This window comes from Oratosquilla oratoria, chromosome 22 (genome assembly GCF_046742065.1).
Source record: "Oratosquilla oratoria isolate Oo_2021 chromosome 22, ASM4674206v1, whole genome shotgun sequence".
NCBI lineage: Eukaryota > Metazoa > Arthropoda > Malacostraca > Stomatopoda > Squillidae > Oratosquilla > Oratosquilla oratoria.
Window position 1 is genome coordinate 11,469,063 of NC_134798.1, and position 16,578 is coordinate 11,485,640.

At 41.5% G+C, this 16,578-nt stretch overlaps 1 protein-coding gene across 4 annotated transcripts in view; it reads right to left on the reverse strand.

Annotated features, from left to right (window-relative positions):
- The window catches only part of LOC143037429 (glutathione synthetase-like), a 371,409-nt gene that overhangs the window by 279,961 nt on the left and 74,870 nt on the right, over positions 1 to 16,578 (reverse strand). For 3 of the 4 annotated variants that reach the window (XM_076205616.1, XM_076205614.1, XM_076205618.1), the window contains exon 2: positions 4,689 to 4,859. In XM_076205616.1, coding sequence (XP_076061731.1) covers positions 4,689 to 4,848 — 160 coding nt within the window. In that variant the 5' untranslated portion in view covers positions 4,849 to 4,859. Of the gene's footprint in view, positions 1 to 4,688; positions 4,860 to 5,939; positions 6,059 to 16,578 lie in introns of those variants that run through there. The other variant, XM_076205615.1, reaches the window with a different exon arrangement.

A 16,578-nucleotide genomic window follows, 5' to 3' on the forward strand; every position in this document is an offset into this window, starting at 1 on the left:
TGGCAGGAAAAGGTGGAGTGAAGGTGGAGGTAGAATGTAGATTGAGAGAAGCGAGTAAATGCCTTGGTGGATTAAAGAGTGTAATGAGGAATAGACATTTAGGAATGGATGCGAAGAGGAGACTGTATGAAGGAGTGATTGTGCCAACAGCACTGTATGGGGCAGAAACGTGGAACATAAGAGAAGAAGAGAGAAGGAGTTTGAATGTGTTTGAGATGAGGTGTCTGAGAAGTATGGTGGGGGTTACTAGGCTGGATAGAGTGAGAAATGAGGAGGTGAGGAGGAGAACAGGGGTGAAAAAGGAGCTGGGAGATAGGGTTGATGAGAGAATATTAGGTTGGTTTGGACACATGGAAAGAATGAGTGAAGAAAGACTAGTAAAAGAGGTATGGAAGGCAGATGTGGAGGGAGTGAACATGAGGGGACGTCCTAGGATGAGGTGGATGGATGGGGTGAAGGGGGCTTTGGGGAAGAGGGGAATGTCTGTTGAGGAAGGAAGGGAGAGGACGGAAGACAGAGGTGAGTGGAGAATGGTTGTATATGGATGATGTGTGATTGCATGAGGAGGAATGGGCGGGGGGGTGGGGGGTGGGGTAGTATGTGTGAGTAAATTTTGAAGCAGCCCGAAGGGATTTCTCCCCGTCCTCTCCTTATATGCAAGGGGGGACAGAGAGGGGGGGTCGCCGATTAAATGAAGCGGCCTTGCTATGGATGTGCTGTGTCTTGCGACACTGCTTCTGACCCAGGGCAGTGGGCAAGGTGCAGGGATGACCCGTCATCCAGGAGGTGCTCAGATGAGAGGGAGGGTGGGAGGGGTGTGGAGTGTATTTAGGGATGTAATGGGTGGGAGTGTTTTTATGCCTTTCCCTTTTTGGCTACCTCCCTTGAAAGGGGGAAAAAGCCTTGGTATATGTATGTATGTACCCCCGATACCCTACTCTGCAATTTGCTTCAGAATGCCTCCCCGCCAGGTAGTATTGTAGGCATTTTTCAAGTCAAAAAACACACCAATGCTAGAGTTCTCAATTGCGGAGGCATTCTCAATCTCACGAGTGATAAAAAGTAAGGGGTCCAGAGTGCACTTATTTCTTCTAAATCCAAACTGTCTGTTAGATAGCAGATTTTTAGATTCCAAAAACCAAACTAAATGCGTATTAACCATTCTTTCATAGATCTTACAAATGCAGCTTGTGAGAGCAATAGGTCTGTAACTTTGTGGGTCATGAGAGTCTTTTCCTGCCTTTAAGATTCCTATTATGATTGAAGTCTTCCAAGATTTAGAAGATCCACAAGACCAAAATTTGTTCAGCACATTTAAAAGGAATTTCTTCGACGATATGGATAAGTGACCAACCATGGAATAAAGAATGTCATCCTCTCCAGGAGAGGTTGGGGAAGATAGAGATAAAGCATGATCCATTTCATCCAAGGTGAATAGAAGATTATATGCCTCCGAGTTCGTATTGATAGGAGGAATAATCGTGGTCTTGGCTCTAATTCTTCTGAAATTATCTGCATAATGTAGTGGGCTTGAAATATCTGATATAAAAGAGTCATTTATCTTCAGAATGGGTAAGGGAGATGGAGTAAACTTTCCTTGTAGTTTTCGAATCCTATTCCATACTAAGGTAGGGGAAGAGTCATATTTCAATTCGCTAATATATTTAATGAAGGATTCCCTCCTTGCTTTCTTGAAGATTTTCTTCTGCTTTGCTCGAGCTCTTCTGTACGTTATCTTATTGACTAAACAAGGGTATCTCCAATATCTCTTATAGCAGGTTCTTGTAATCTTTCTGCTTAAAGCACATTCATCGCTCCACCAGGGGACTACTGGGCGTTGAGGTTTACCAGCTGTCCTAGGAATGGAAGAGAAAGCACCAGAGAGTATCATGTCTTCCAGGTAGTCATATGCATCACAGTTACTACCAAAATCACTAGTCTTATAATCAATCTCTGTGGATCTCCTAAATAATTCCCAATTAGCCTCTCCTGTCTTCCATTTAGGTAAGCAACAGGAGGGAGTGTTCTTTAAATACTTGATATGGATAGGCCAGTGGTCGCTACCATGTAGATCTTCATCTATTGACCAACTGTAGTCTAATCTTAAGGATGATGAACAAATAATTAGGTCTATAGCAGAACTTGAGTTGTGAAAGACATCAAACCTAGTTTTGGAACAGTCATTCATCAAAATGACATCGTTACTATCAATAAATTCTTCAATTATATTGCCCCAGGGGTCACACCTTGATTCACCCCATAGAGAATGCTTGGCGTTAAAGTCACCCATTAGAATAATAGGCTCAGGGAGCTGGTCAACCAAAGATTGTAGGTCATTTAACTCAAACTGACAGGGGTCCTTATATATGTCTACGAGTCGATCTTCCAGTTCAGGTTCCAAATATAAAGAACATAAAGTGATCCATTTAGTGGTAAAGATTTGTACTGCACAAGCCTGCAACACCGAATGTAGCTGGACACTTCTGTGGTTTACACATTTCTTAACAATGATACCAGTACCTCCATGGGCATGGCCCCCAATCATAGGAGATCTGTAAAATATATAATTAAGTCCAACATTAGGGGATAAATTGCCAAGCATAGTTTCTTGCAGACAAAAAACAGACACATCATGTTCTTTCAAGAGAATCCCAACCTGCTCTCGATGAGAATTAAAACCTTGAATATTCCATTGAATTATGGACATTATACTGTTTTCTTTTTCTTTTTTGGGTCTACTTGTCTGGTAAGAGAAGTCTGGGAGAGAGAGGGTTTACAAGGTGGGTTCTTTTCTAATTTCTTTGCTTTCGCGGGTCGCATCCTCCTCTCTGACGATGGTCCGATCGACGATGTACATTCCAGGTTATTAGTTTCTTTCTTAGATTGTTTAACACGATTTGGGGAAGAGGATGGAGATGAGGGTGGACTGTGGAGTCTTTTACTGCGCACAGCTTCAGACTCCATAGCTTCGCTTCTGTGTGCCTCGACTGAGTGAGGCACAACAGTCCGTGATCCCTTTATTGGGGAGCCCCCTGAGTTTTGAAGTTTGACTGATTGAGAGGAGGCTTTATTAGAGGATCCCTGTGGGGTCCCGGCAATGAGAACTTTAGGTGCCCCTCCAGATGGGGCAGGAGGCATTCCCTCAACTGGGGATGGGAGAACCTCCGCAGAGGAGGGTTGACGAGTACTACAATTTCCAACTTGTGGAGAAGAACGATTTGGTCTAGTAGTGACTCTTTCACGCTGAGGCTTGGGTTCAGCATTTCTTTGATCCTCATTGCTTCTGTGTACCTTTACCGAGTGAGGCACACTAGTCAGCAATCCCTCTACTGGGGAGTCCCCCAAGTCTGGAAGAGAGATTGCCTGAGAGGAGGCTTCATTACAAGAAGCCTGTGAGGTTTCTACAATAGAAACCTTAGGTGCCCCTCCAGATGGGGCAGGGGACACCCCTTCAACAAGGGGTGAGGAAACCTCCGCACAGGAGGCTTCAGGAGTACTAGAAATTTCTACTTGAGATGAAGACCATTAGGTTTCATAGTAACACTTTTACACTGAGGCTTGGGTTCAGTGTTAACAGAACCATTCATATTGGCATTTTTATTTCTATTGCCTTCTACTGTTGGCTGATCCACTTTACTATTTGTTTTAACATCACTGTATCTTTTGGAATTACTTAATAGTCTTTTAGCATGTCCCACACTTATATGTTCTGCATGAGCTTTTAGTAGTATTTCCTATTCCTTCTTATAAATTACACAGTTTTTATTTCTGGCATCATGCTCTTCTTTACAATTTATACAAACTGTTGGGCAGGAACAATCACCATGTTCAGGCTGAGCACATATCAAACACATTTTGTCCCTTGCACATCTGCGGGAAGGATGGCCAAAACCATAGCAGTTGAAGCACTGAAGGGGACGGGGTTTAAACTGCTTCACATAAACAATTTCTTTTTCTATAATGAGGTAGATCTTCACCACAAAAACTTAGGATAATCATAGAAGAACGAGGGATTTTAGCAACCTTCCAAACATTAGTTGGGCACATTTCTAAAATCTCTTCTTCATCAAAGTCATACAGATCTCTATTAAAAATTACCCCTTTGGTATAACTAAAGGTGTAGTGGGGTTTAACTTCCTTAATGTCAGATTTCTGTTTCAAGTTAAGCACCATGGCAGCTTGTTCATAGGATTTTACATGAATTAACAAGGAATTTCTTCCAAATCGTGATACCTGCGAGTTAGTCAAATTACCACAGCCAAGGTGACTCTTCAAGAATCTTCTAAACTCGAACAAGTTAGCACGTTCTTTTGCAAGAGTGATAATGAGCCACTTAGCTGGATTGGGAGGTCTCTGCACACTTTCCTTCCTTTCCTCTACCAGCTTTTCTTGATAAAAGATATCCAAGTTAGGTGGCACTCTACCAACAAGTTGGGCTGAAGATTCATTCTCATTACAATTAGGAAGAGAAGAGTGGAAAAGGAAGTCTAAGAGGAAGCCCTGTGCGCGGAAACAAGAGCCCCGCTTGGGGATCGGCATTAGTTGCCTCTTACGACACGCAGCCGACGTGGTGGGGGCTATATTCTATACTATACCCCCTAGCCCCAGGGGGTTGCAAAAAGAAAAGAAAAAAAAATAATAAGTACTTATCACAGCCTTTTAGATACTATAATTTCATCCATACTTACCATGCATCAGTGCATAGTCCTTTGCCTTGTCCACCAGCTCATTCAATATGTCCTCTGGAATGTCCAAAGGTACACAGCTTTCGTTGTATGTCAGTTTGCAATTGTCCCCAATAAGACTGCAGTGGCTTGGATCACACTCATTTTCACAATTACTTGACATCTTTGCAGACCCTGAAAAGAGGATATCAGTAAAATTCCTTTCTTCTGTTGTGTGGGCAGCCCTGGGGAGTTGACAATGATCCCTGACATAATAGGGATCTTGATCAAGAGACCTAAGGGCCCAACCAAAAGCTATCTCCAGTATTTTAGGTACTGCAAGGTTACTTTAAAGACAGGAGGACCAAAAACGAGTATTCACTTCATCCAAGAAGAGATAAAGGAAACCAGAATGAAGAGGAAACAGGAGGAGGGATGGTGAGAGATGGAGCAAGGAGGGGAAAGGTGAATGGGAAGAGGGGAGCAGAGTGGGAAGAGGCCGGGGAGAAAGAATGTGAGAAAGAATGTGAGAAATGAGAGAGAGAGAGAGAGAGAGAGAGAGAGAGAGAGAGAGAGGGGGAGAGAGTGAGAGAGACAGAGAGTGGGAGTGAGAGACAGAGAGTGAGAGAGACAGAGAGAGTGAGAGAGAGATAGAGAGAGAGAGAGAGGGGGGGCAGGGAGAGAGGGGGGAGAGAGAGAGAGAGAGAGAACGATAAGGGGAGAAGGGGAAGAAGGAGGGAAAGAGAGGGAGAGAGGGAAAGAGAGGAGGGAAAGGAAGGGAGAGAGAGGGAGAGAGGGAAAGAGAGAAGGAGGGAAAGGAAGGGAGAGTGAGGGAGAGTGAGGGAGAGAAAGAGGGAGAGGGAGGAAAAGAGAGGGAGAGGGGAGGAAAGAGAGGGAGAAGGAGGGAAACAAAGGGAGAGGGAGTGAAATAGGGAGAGAGAGAGAGAGAGAGAGAGAGGAGACAATTGAGATGAGAGAGAAGAGATAATAGAGAGGAGAGAAGCGAAGGAAGAGTGAGGAGTGGGAGGAGAGGGGAGAGGAGGACAGGGAAGAGGAAAGCGAGGGAAGAAGGAGGAAAGACCAGAGTGAGGAGAGGGAAGAGAGGGAGGGGGAAGAGAGGGAGGGGGAAAAGAGGGAGGGGGAAAAGAGGGAGGGGGAAGAGAGGGAGGGGGAAAAGAGGGAGGGGGAAGAGAGGGAGGGGGAAGAGAGGGAGGGGGGAGAGAGAGGCTTGGTAAAAGAAAACGAGTAAAATCACGACTGATAATGCCTAGTTACTTGGGGAACGACTGGGACGCGTCTCAACCACGCTCTGTGGATACTACCACACCACTGACATTCCAATGTTACGTTGACTAGCTACTGTACATGGTCTCCCATATCGAGTTGCCAATTAGTGTTTATCTCCATCCAATTTTAATTTCTTCCACATATATGCAAACAACTCAACTCTGATTAAAATCAATAAACGCAGCTGTATGTGTAGTACCATGGAAGATAAAACTAAAACGATGAGATAAGATTAACTGCTGAATATAAAGATATTTCAAATGGCGTACGATAACTTGAAGTAATATCGTAAACTTCACATGTCAACTACGAGATTTGAACGTCAAGCTGTGCGTGATTCACCAAGGTCTTAGATCACGTGTTGGACTCATGATCGACAGCTATTACCCTTACCAATGAGAGCTCGGAGTTCATAACCCTCGGTCTGTTTGTAATGCTGTGACCTCTCTTTCTCTCTCTCTGACACACAACTGCGGTAATACAACTAGGTAAATACACACGCGCGCACGCGCGCACAGGGCTGAAATAAATTAATTATCGCTGCGCTGCGAGTCGTTATTCCAACTCTCGTGGGCGGGGAGTTGGACGTGTGTGTGCGTGTATGGCAGTGTTCCCCAACCTTTTGATTGATTGATTTATGGAATTTTTGGCTCGAAGGCCAAGCGCAGGACCCGGTAGGCCATTCAGCGCATATTTATATTATATAGATAAAAAATTGAAGTAAAACAGTTAAAACAATAAACATTCACAAAAACACATCACAACAACATACACTCACAAGCATTCATATACACATTTTTAAATTTCATAAAATAAATTGATGTCTTTTAAAAACTTTAAAACGTTCTTCACATGAGCTTCCTCCCCTAAAATTTCTTTAAAAGATAAATTTGTTGACAATTTTGCCCTGCGCTTATCAGAGAATGCAGGACACTGAATTAAATTATGTTTTATTGTCAAAACTACTTGGCAAGTGGGACATTGGAGGGCCAGCCTTTCTGCTCCACTTGCCATTAAAAATGTATGAGTAATGTAGGAATGGCCAATTCTCAATCTTGTCAAAACAATACTTGACCTTCTGTCCAAAGGAGGACACTTCCAAGGGTTCACCAAGGGGTGAATCTCTTTTAACTTATAACTACCGTCCAGCCTTGTCCATTGTTCTTGCCACTTCTCCATTGTATAACAATGCATCACTTGTTTTAAGTCCGTATGTGGGACTTTTCGGTCTATTATATGGCTGAGCCTAGTGGCGACTTTGGCTGCAGCATCGGCCTGTTCATTTCCAGTGATACCCACATGGGACGGCACCCAGTCAAAGTTTTTTATCTTCTTTCTGTTGTTAATCAGAATCAACCAGTCCTGTGTTTCTTGGACTAAAAGATGACGAGGTAATAATGTATCTACAGAGGATACAATGCTCATGGAATCTGTAAAAATAACAACGTTCTTATTACATGGAACAGAATTAAAAACAAATTTGAGGGCGTTGCTGACTGCCTGCAGTTCAGCAGTAAAAACAGAGCTAAAATGAGGCAACTTTCCCCTTTAAAACTGTGCTATCAGATACAACAGCACAACCAACACCATCTTGGGATTTTGATCCATCTGTATAAATAAAAATTGAATCAGCATGTACTGATAAATGTTCCAAAAACTCACTTTTTAGCTCTACAGCAGTTCTATTTTTCTTCTTTTTAAGAGGACATATTTCAGTGGGGCATCGGTTCCAAGGAGGGAATTTGGGAGGCGTGATCTCAGCAATTGTATTAGGAACAAGTCCTACCTTCTGTCCCAACTTCACATCTCACTTCTAAAGGTTTCAGCAGAGTACTTTTCCTTGGAGCTCTGTCTACCGGCTGCTTTACAAATTTGAAGTTTGGATTCTGTTTGGATGTCAAGACACGAGATATATATCTAAGGCTTAATTCCTCCCTGCGAATATAGAGGGGAGGAATTCCTGTGTCCACATACAAGCACTGGAGATGTTCTATAGGCTCCCGAATAGATCCGTAAAGCCATATTGTGGACTATATCAAGCTTCTTTAATGAAGTTTGATTTTAGCAACCTTCCAAACATTAGTTGAGCACATTTCTAAAATTTCTTCTTTCTCAAAGTCATACAGATCTCTATTAAAAATTACCCCTTTGGCATTACTAAAGGTATAGTGGGGTTTTACTTCCAACCCTAGATTGGTGGAGCTGTGCCAATTGGATACACACTTTTCGCGCTTAAATTTTCGCGGGCTTTTTTGTCCATAATAATGCTTATGTGGTAACTTTTATTGTTTGAGTTATCAGTAATGATTATATTTTTTCTTTTAAGGGTGTTTTTACCCCATCTGGATATATAATATAGCCCCTATAAGGTAGCGTGTATCCAATTGGCACAGTTCCCACCGGTTACGTTACGCTTGTTGACATCGGATGGGAAAAGTCAAATCATTATATATCTTCACATGGTAGCTTAGAAACAAAAAATTTGTATTGTATAGGTAGAAAAAAACACTATAATTGTATACACAACTCTATAATAGAGAAGGAATTGTCATTATGTAGTTTTTTCAATTTCATTTTAGGTTGTCGAAACCAAAAATGAAACGTACTATATACTACACTGAAGATGAGTTAGCACAGCATGTAAACTCTCATGAGTTTCAACGTGGTTGTGATAATACGTCGGTGACAATAAATGAAAGTAATATAACCATCGTGACTGTAAATGAGGGTTCTAGGAGAGACTGCCAAGGTGGCACAGTGCTCGCAACATCACCTATTTATATTTTTTGCGTCGCCAGAGACATTTATTGAATGCTTAGAAGGTCCTCATAGGGATTTGAGTGCTGTCATTACATCCTGTCTTCCCCTCCCCCTCTAAATTCCACATCCGGTTACCTCCTCTCCCTCAGTGCATAGGCCTACGCACCAATCCCCCCCCTCCCCAAAATCACCCATTTTCATTTAGTCAGGACGAAGTTTTTTTTTTTTTTGTACAATTGAGGTTTTAAAGGTTTTGTATGAGATGAATTGACATATGTAGGTCATTGTTATAATGTTTTTTTTTACCAAGTTCCTCTTATATTAGGCTCAGGAACACGTAATCTCAATCCTTTGATTTTCTGTCAAAGTTTTTTTCAATTGTTCATAGTTGTCATTTTTATTTTGGAATTACGTTAATTTTGTATTAGCAGGACTCTACGAACCCTATATTTATATTATAGTAACTTTAAATGGACAAAAAACACACGCATATATTTTATTTTAATTTTTTATTCTGTGTATCCATTTGGATACATGCCCACCGGAATCGCCAGCGCGCGCCACCTCCACCAATCTAGGGTTTTTTTTTTTGTCAAATTACCACAGCCAAGGTGACTCTTCAAGAATCTTCTAAACTCGAACAAGTTAGCACGTTCTTTTGCAAGAGTGACAATAAGCCACTTAGCTGGATTGGGAGGCCTCTGCACACTTTCCTTCCTTTCCTCTACCGGCTTTTCTCGATAAAAGATATCCAGGTTAGGTGCCACTCTAGCAACAAGTTGGGCCGAAGATTCATTTTCATTGCAGTTATTATAATCCAAGCAGGCAGCAGCTGCATCCTGATTAGAAAGAAATGATATCCAGACTAGCCAAGCTTTAAAGTTATCAGTTAGTTTAACCCTGATCTCTTTAATTTGTCCAAATTTACGGAACTTTTCATATAAGTCTGTATAACTATTATCAAGAGAGACATATTTTAGATGTAAGATTCTATGACTATTAGGGGCAGTATTTGAGCTATTTATTGGTTTCTGAGTATCTAAAGATGTTTTCATCACTTCAGAATCAATTCTAATTGTAAGTTCCTGGGCTACAGAATTATCTGTCAATGAAGTCTTAGTATTTTTACCGAAGTCCTTTTTCAAGCCGGAGTCATCAACTGGGGTTTTTACTTTTGCTGAGTCAATAGCATCAACATTAGGATTGGCAATATTAGGAGAGGGATAGGGGGGTTTAGGAGGAGGATCAGGTAGTGGTGGAGGTTTAGAATATTCAGTTTGGACAGCCGCCATGATCGTGTATATTTATGAGGCCACACCATATATTCAGAAAGATTGATTGATTGATTAATTAGAGTGGGCAAAAGCCCGGCACAGGGTCGTTAGACCATTCGTGCCACGGGATAAAATAGATAACGAGGTTAAAATATTAAATTCTAAAAATTAAAACAACTACAACGTTACTGTCTGATATTATTAAAATAACCTACGAAATATATACGAAACCTAGACATTAAGCAGCGAACTACACAAGAAGTAAGACTACTAATAAATAGGTACAACACAGTTAAAATTAAATATAATAAGACAAATTAACGTCTTTTAAAAATCCTACAAGGGGTTGTATCATGGGTGTAGCACCAAGCATCTTACGGAGGTCAGGAGGAAGGCCCCATTTCCGCCGCCAAGGCTCGTAGTATCTGCACTCGAGCAGGAAATGACGGACGGAAAAGGGGGAGCCACACCTCACGCATGAAGGGGGAATCCGGGGAAGAGTAAATAAAGATTCATGAGTTACCTTTGTATGTCCAATACGTACATACATACATATACCAAGGCTTTTTCCCCCTTACAAGGGGGGGAAACAAAAAGAAAAAGGCATAAAATCATTCCCACCCATTCCATCCCTGAATATACTCCACACCCCTCCATCCTCCCTCTTATCTTAGCACCTCCTGAATGACGGGTCATCCCTGAACCTTGTCCACTGCCCTGGGTCAGAAGCAGTGTCGCAGGACACAGCACATCCACAGCAAGGCCGCTTCATTAAATCGGCGACCCCCCCCTCTCCGTCCCCCATTGCATAAAATGAGAGGACGGGGAGAAATCCCTTCGGGCTGCGTCAAATTTTGCTCACACATACTACCTCACCCCGCATCCACCCGCCCATTCCACCTCATGCTATCACAACATCATCCATATACAACCATTCTCCATTCACCCCTGTCTTCTGTCTTCTCCCGTCCTTCCTCAACAGACATTCCCCTCTTCCCCAAAGCCCCCTTCACCCCATCCATCCATCTCATCCTAGGACGTCCCCTCATGTTCACTCCCTCCACATCTGCCTTCCACACCTCTTTTACTAGTCTTTATTCACTCATTCTTTCCATGTGTCCAAACCATCCTAATATTCTTTCATCAACCCTATCTCCCAGCTCCTTTACCACCCCTGTTCTCCTCCTCACCTTCTCATTTCTCACTCTATCTAGCCTAGTAACCCCCATCATACTTCTCAGACACCTCATCTCAAACACATTCAAATGTAAGAGGCCGGTAGTGTACGAATGGAAATGAGCTAGGGTATTAGAATAATTCAGACTCGACGCCTGCTCGAGGGCAATGTTATGTCTAGGTGAGGGCGACGTTTGTCTATGTAAACACACCGACGGTGGTGACTGTTTTTATAATCGCTTATGAATCACAACATTGTAAGCGCAGGTTACCTTCGTTTGACTAATGCTGAGGTAAACAATTTTTGCTAGTGGCATTGAAATGGCTTTCCGGATTGGTGCAAGGTGCAGAAGGAGAAAAAAACTATTGGTGCAGGAATTCAAAGTCACGCCCATAAGGAGTGACATTTAATTGAGAAGTCACCGTGGATGGGACTAGAAAAATTAGTGACGTCAGACGAAGGTAGCTCAGCGTAAGATACGGGATCTCTTCAGACGTTCTATAGAGAAGAGATAGGGAAGATATAGGGAGAAGATATAGAGAGGGTGTAGAGAGAGGATCAGGAGACGATGTAGAGACGAGAGAAAAGAGATCCCGAGTGTAAGCTGAAGGTGAAATTACAGTGAAAGAAGAAAGAAAATTCACCTCCCTTTTATTAACCCAAAGGACGAGAGGAATAGGCATGGGGCCTAGAAAATAGTGAGACTACAGGAAAAAGAAGGCATTGGGCCTACTACTTAAGAGGAACTTGAATATTAGTGAACCTCACGTAACGAGAGGCAAGGGGCCTCGAGACGAGTGATATTACAAGTCAAATTTAAGTGACAGTGGTGACAAGGGGAGGTGAAACAAACTCCTTCTCTCTTCTTCTCTTATGTTCCATGTAGATCAGATCTTTGTGGTAAGACAGATATGTGAGAAAGCTATAGGAAAGGGGAAGGATGTTTTTTGGGCTTTTATGGATTTGGAAAAGGCTTATGATAGGGTAGACAGGAGGGCACTGTGGGAGGTTATGCAGATATACGGGATAGGAGGAAAGCTTCTGGGAGCTGTCAAGAGCTTTTATGAGAATAGTAGAGCTTGTGTCAGGATTGGAAATGGAGAGAGTGAGTGGTTCGAGGTAAAGGTGGGACTTCGTCAAGGATGCGTTATGTCGCCCTGGCTGTTCAACTTATACATGGATGGGGTGGTGCGAGAGGTAAATGCAAGGGTGGTGGGCAAGGGATTGGAGATGGTTAAAGAAAATGGAGAAAAGTGGGAGGTGAGCCAGCTGTTGTTTGCGGACGACACTGCGCTTGTGGCAGGATCGGAGGAGGGATTGAGGAAGTTGGTGGCAGAGATTGGGAGAGTATGTGATAGAAGAAAGCTAAAGATAAATGTGGGTAAAATAAGGTGATGAGATGTACAAGGGGTGAAAGTGGCAGTAGACTGGAAGTGAGCATTAAGGGAGAGCGACTGGAGGAAGTGGATAGTTTTAGATACTTGGGTGCAATTGTGGCAGGGAAAGGTGGAGTGAAAGTGGAGGTAGAATGTAGATTGAGAGAAGCGAGTAAATGCCTTGGTGGATTAAAGAGTGTAATGAGGAATAGACATTTGGGAATGGATGCTAAGAGGAGACTGTATGAAGGAGTGATTGTACCAACAGCACTGTATGGGGCAGAAACATGGAACATGTCCAATAAGTAAACGGTTTAAAAGTTTCGGATAAAAACGGTTGTGGTGGGAAAGAAGTGGCCAGCGATCTGCAGAACATTTTATGCTCCGTAGTTTTTGGTTCGTTCTAATATTGTCCCAGGTGGTGTCAAACTTTCTACGTACGCGGGAGGAAATGGTAGTGCGGATGTCGGAAAAGGGAGAGTCCCCGCCCAATGGTAAGGGACGGGCCGCCGCAGACTTGATTGATTGATTTATGGAATTTTTGGCTCGAAGGCCAAGCGCAGGACCAGGTAGGCTATTCAGCGCATATTTATCTTATGGATAAAAATTCAAGTAAAACAGTTAAAACAATAAACATTCAAAAACACACATCAACAACATACACTCACAAGCATTCATATACACATTTTTAAATTTCATAAAATAAATTTGTCTTTTAAAAACTTTAAAACATTCTTCACATGAGCTTCCTCCCCTAAAATTTCTTTAAAAGATAAATCTGTTAAAAAATTTGCCCTGCGCTTATTAGAGAATGCAGGGGACTGAATTAAAATGTGTCTTATTGTCAAAACTACTTGGCAAGTGGGACATTGGGGGGTCAGCCTTTCTGCTCCACTTGCCATTAAAAATTTATGTGTAATGTAGGAATGGCCAATTCTCAGTCTTGTCAAAACAATGCTTGACCTTCTGTCCAAAGGAGGACACTTCCAAGGGTTCACCAAGGGGTGAATCTCTTTTAATTTATAACTACCGTCCAGCCTTGTCCATTGTTCTTGCCACTTCTCCATTGTATAACAATGGATCACTTGTTTTAAGTCCGTATGTGGGACTTTTCGGTCTATTATATGGCTGAGCCTAGTGGCGGCTTTGGCTGCAGCATCGGCCTGCTCATTTCCAGTGATACCCACATGGGACGGCACCCAGCAAAAGTTTACTTTTATCTTCTTTCTGTTGTTAATCAGAATCAACCAGTCCTGTATTTCTTGGACTAAAAAATGACGAGGCAACAATGTATTTACAGAGGATAGACCACTCATGGAATCCGTAAAAACAACAACGTTCGTACCAAGGTCTAAATATACAGGTCAAACCGTTTGAATTATTGTGCGCAGCTTCTGACGTCATTAGGCTGGGCAGGTTTCCTTTTTCGTCGTAAATCCTCTTCTTCTTGGTCCTGCGACGACGACGACGACGACGGAGGTGTTTACGGCGTGAAGGCTCGTATATGTGTGTGTGTGTATTTACTTAGTTGTATTTACCTAGTTGTATTTTGCGGGAAGGGGAGCTATGCTCGTGTTGTCCCGCCATTGTATCTCTCAGTGTCTAGTTTGCTTTTAAACTCGTGAATGGTTTTTGCGCATACTATTTCATTATCCAGTTTGTTCCAAGTGTCTAAAACTCTATGTGGAAAACTGTTTTTCTTCAGTTCTCTTCTATTGCTATGTTTTCTTAATTTCCTTCCATGTCCTCTTGTGTTTCTCTTGTCCCAGTTTAGTAATTCTTCTCTATCAAGTATCTCTGTGCCTTTCATGATTCTGTAGATGGTCAGTAGGTCTCCTCTCTCTCTTCTTTCCTCCAGTGTCGGTAGCTCCAGTTTAGCCAATCTCTCCTCGTATGATAGGTTTGCAAGTGCAGGTGCCATTTTTGTAGCTGCTCTTTGGATTCTTTCTATTTTCTTTATGTTCTTTTTGGTACTGGGGGACCACAATGTCGCCGCATACTCTAGTCTAGGCCTTATCAATGTAACCAATATTTTTTTTATCATGTCTTCGTCCAAGTAAGCAAAAGCCACTTTTATTGATCTTAGCAAGTTGTAAGTCTCCCCGACAATTCTGTTAATCTGTTTATCATAGGACAAGTCGTTTGTGATAATAACTCCCAAGTCTTTTTCGGATCCTACTTTCTTTACTTCCTTGGTTCCAATTGTATAATTCCTTGATATTCTGTTTTTGCTTTTTCCAAACTCCATTATGCTACACTTCTTAGTATTAAAATCCACTTCCCATTTCTGACTCCAGTTCCATACCCTATTCAGATCTTCTTGCAGTGCTTCACAGTCCTTTACCTAGTTGTATTTTACGGGAAGGGGAGCTATGCTCGTAGGGTCCCGTCTTCATATCTCATTTTATCTAAACTATTTTTAAATTCATGTATTGTTTTTGCACACACTACTTTCTCATCTAACTTGTTCCAAATGTCTATTACTCTGTGAGGAAAGCTATTCTTTTTCAGATCTCTTCTATAGCTGTCTTTCTTGATTTTCTTTCCGTGTCCTCTTGTATTTCTATCATCCAATTTTATTAGATCCTATCAATAATTTCTATGCCTTTCATGATTCTGTAAATAGCTATCAAATCTCCTCTCTTCTTTGTTCTAGTGTCTGTAGCTCAAGTTTTGCTAGTCTCTCTTCATATGATAGTTTTGAGAGTGTTGGTGCCAATTTTGTAATTGCTCTTTGTATTCTTTCAAGTTTTGTTATACATTTTTTAGTATTTGGTGACCACATCGTTGCTGCATATTCCAATCTTGGTCTTATCAAAGTGATTAATATTTTCTTCACCATTTCTTCATCCAGGTACGTAAATGCCACTTTGATTGTTCTTATTAAATTATAAGTTTCTCCAAAAAACTTGTTTATATGTTTCTCAGGTGACATTTCATTCATAACAATGACTCCCAGGTCCTTCTCATTTTCTACTTTTTTTATTCCTTCTTCTCCCAATTTATATGATCCTTCTATTCTTTTTTTTTTTTTTCAAATTCCATTATACTACACTTTTTGGTATTGAGCTCCATCTCCCACTTCCTACTCTATTTCCATACTTTATTGAGATCACTCTGTAGTGACTCACAATCTTCTTCCGTGTTCACTTTTTTTAACAGCTTTACGTCATCTGCAAAGAAGCTCGTATAACTTTCAATTTCTTTATCCATATCATTAATATATATAGCAAACATTATTGGGCCAAAACTGTTCCTTGGGGAACACCGCTTATTACTTCATCCCAGTTAGAGTGTTTGTCTCTTATCACCACTCTCATTTTTCTTTCTTGCAAAAAGTCTTCCCTCCATTTAAGCAGTTTGCCCTGTATTCCTCCTTCAGTTTCTAATTTCTTAAGCAACTTCTTATGTGGTACTTTGTCAAAAGATTTTTTTAGGTCTAGAAATGCACAATCAGCCCATCCATCTCTTTCTTGTATTATATCTATTAGCCTTGAATAGAAACATATTAAATTGGTGACGCATGATCGTCCTTGTCTGAATATAAGCTGCCTTGGATTTAGTACGTTGTTTTTTCTAAATACTTTACCCATCTACTTTTGATCATTCTTTCACAGATTTTTGCTATTGTACTTGTTAGAGAGACTGGTCTATAGTTTGTAGGGTCTTTATTTCCTCCTTTGTATATAGGTACTATATTTGCTCTTTTCCAATCTTTTGGAACTTTTCCTTCTTTCAAGGAACTGTTTATTATGCAATGTATTTTGTCTGCCAGTTCATTCCTGCATTCTTTCAAAATCCAGCTTGCTATTTCATCTGGTCCATGCGATTTTCTGACATCAAGATTACTCGTTTCATTATTTCGTTCTTTGTTACTTCTAATTCTTTCATAGGGGGGGGGGACTTTCTCTTTCCATTCAATCTCTCCAGGTTGTATGTTCTCCCTTGTAAACACCGATTTAAAATGCTTGTTCATAGTTTCCATTTCTATTTCCTCTGTGTATTCAACTCCTCCTTGTCTTAATTTCTCTAATTCTTGT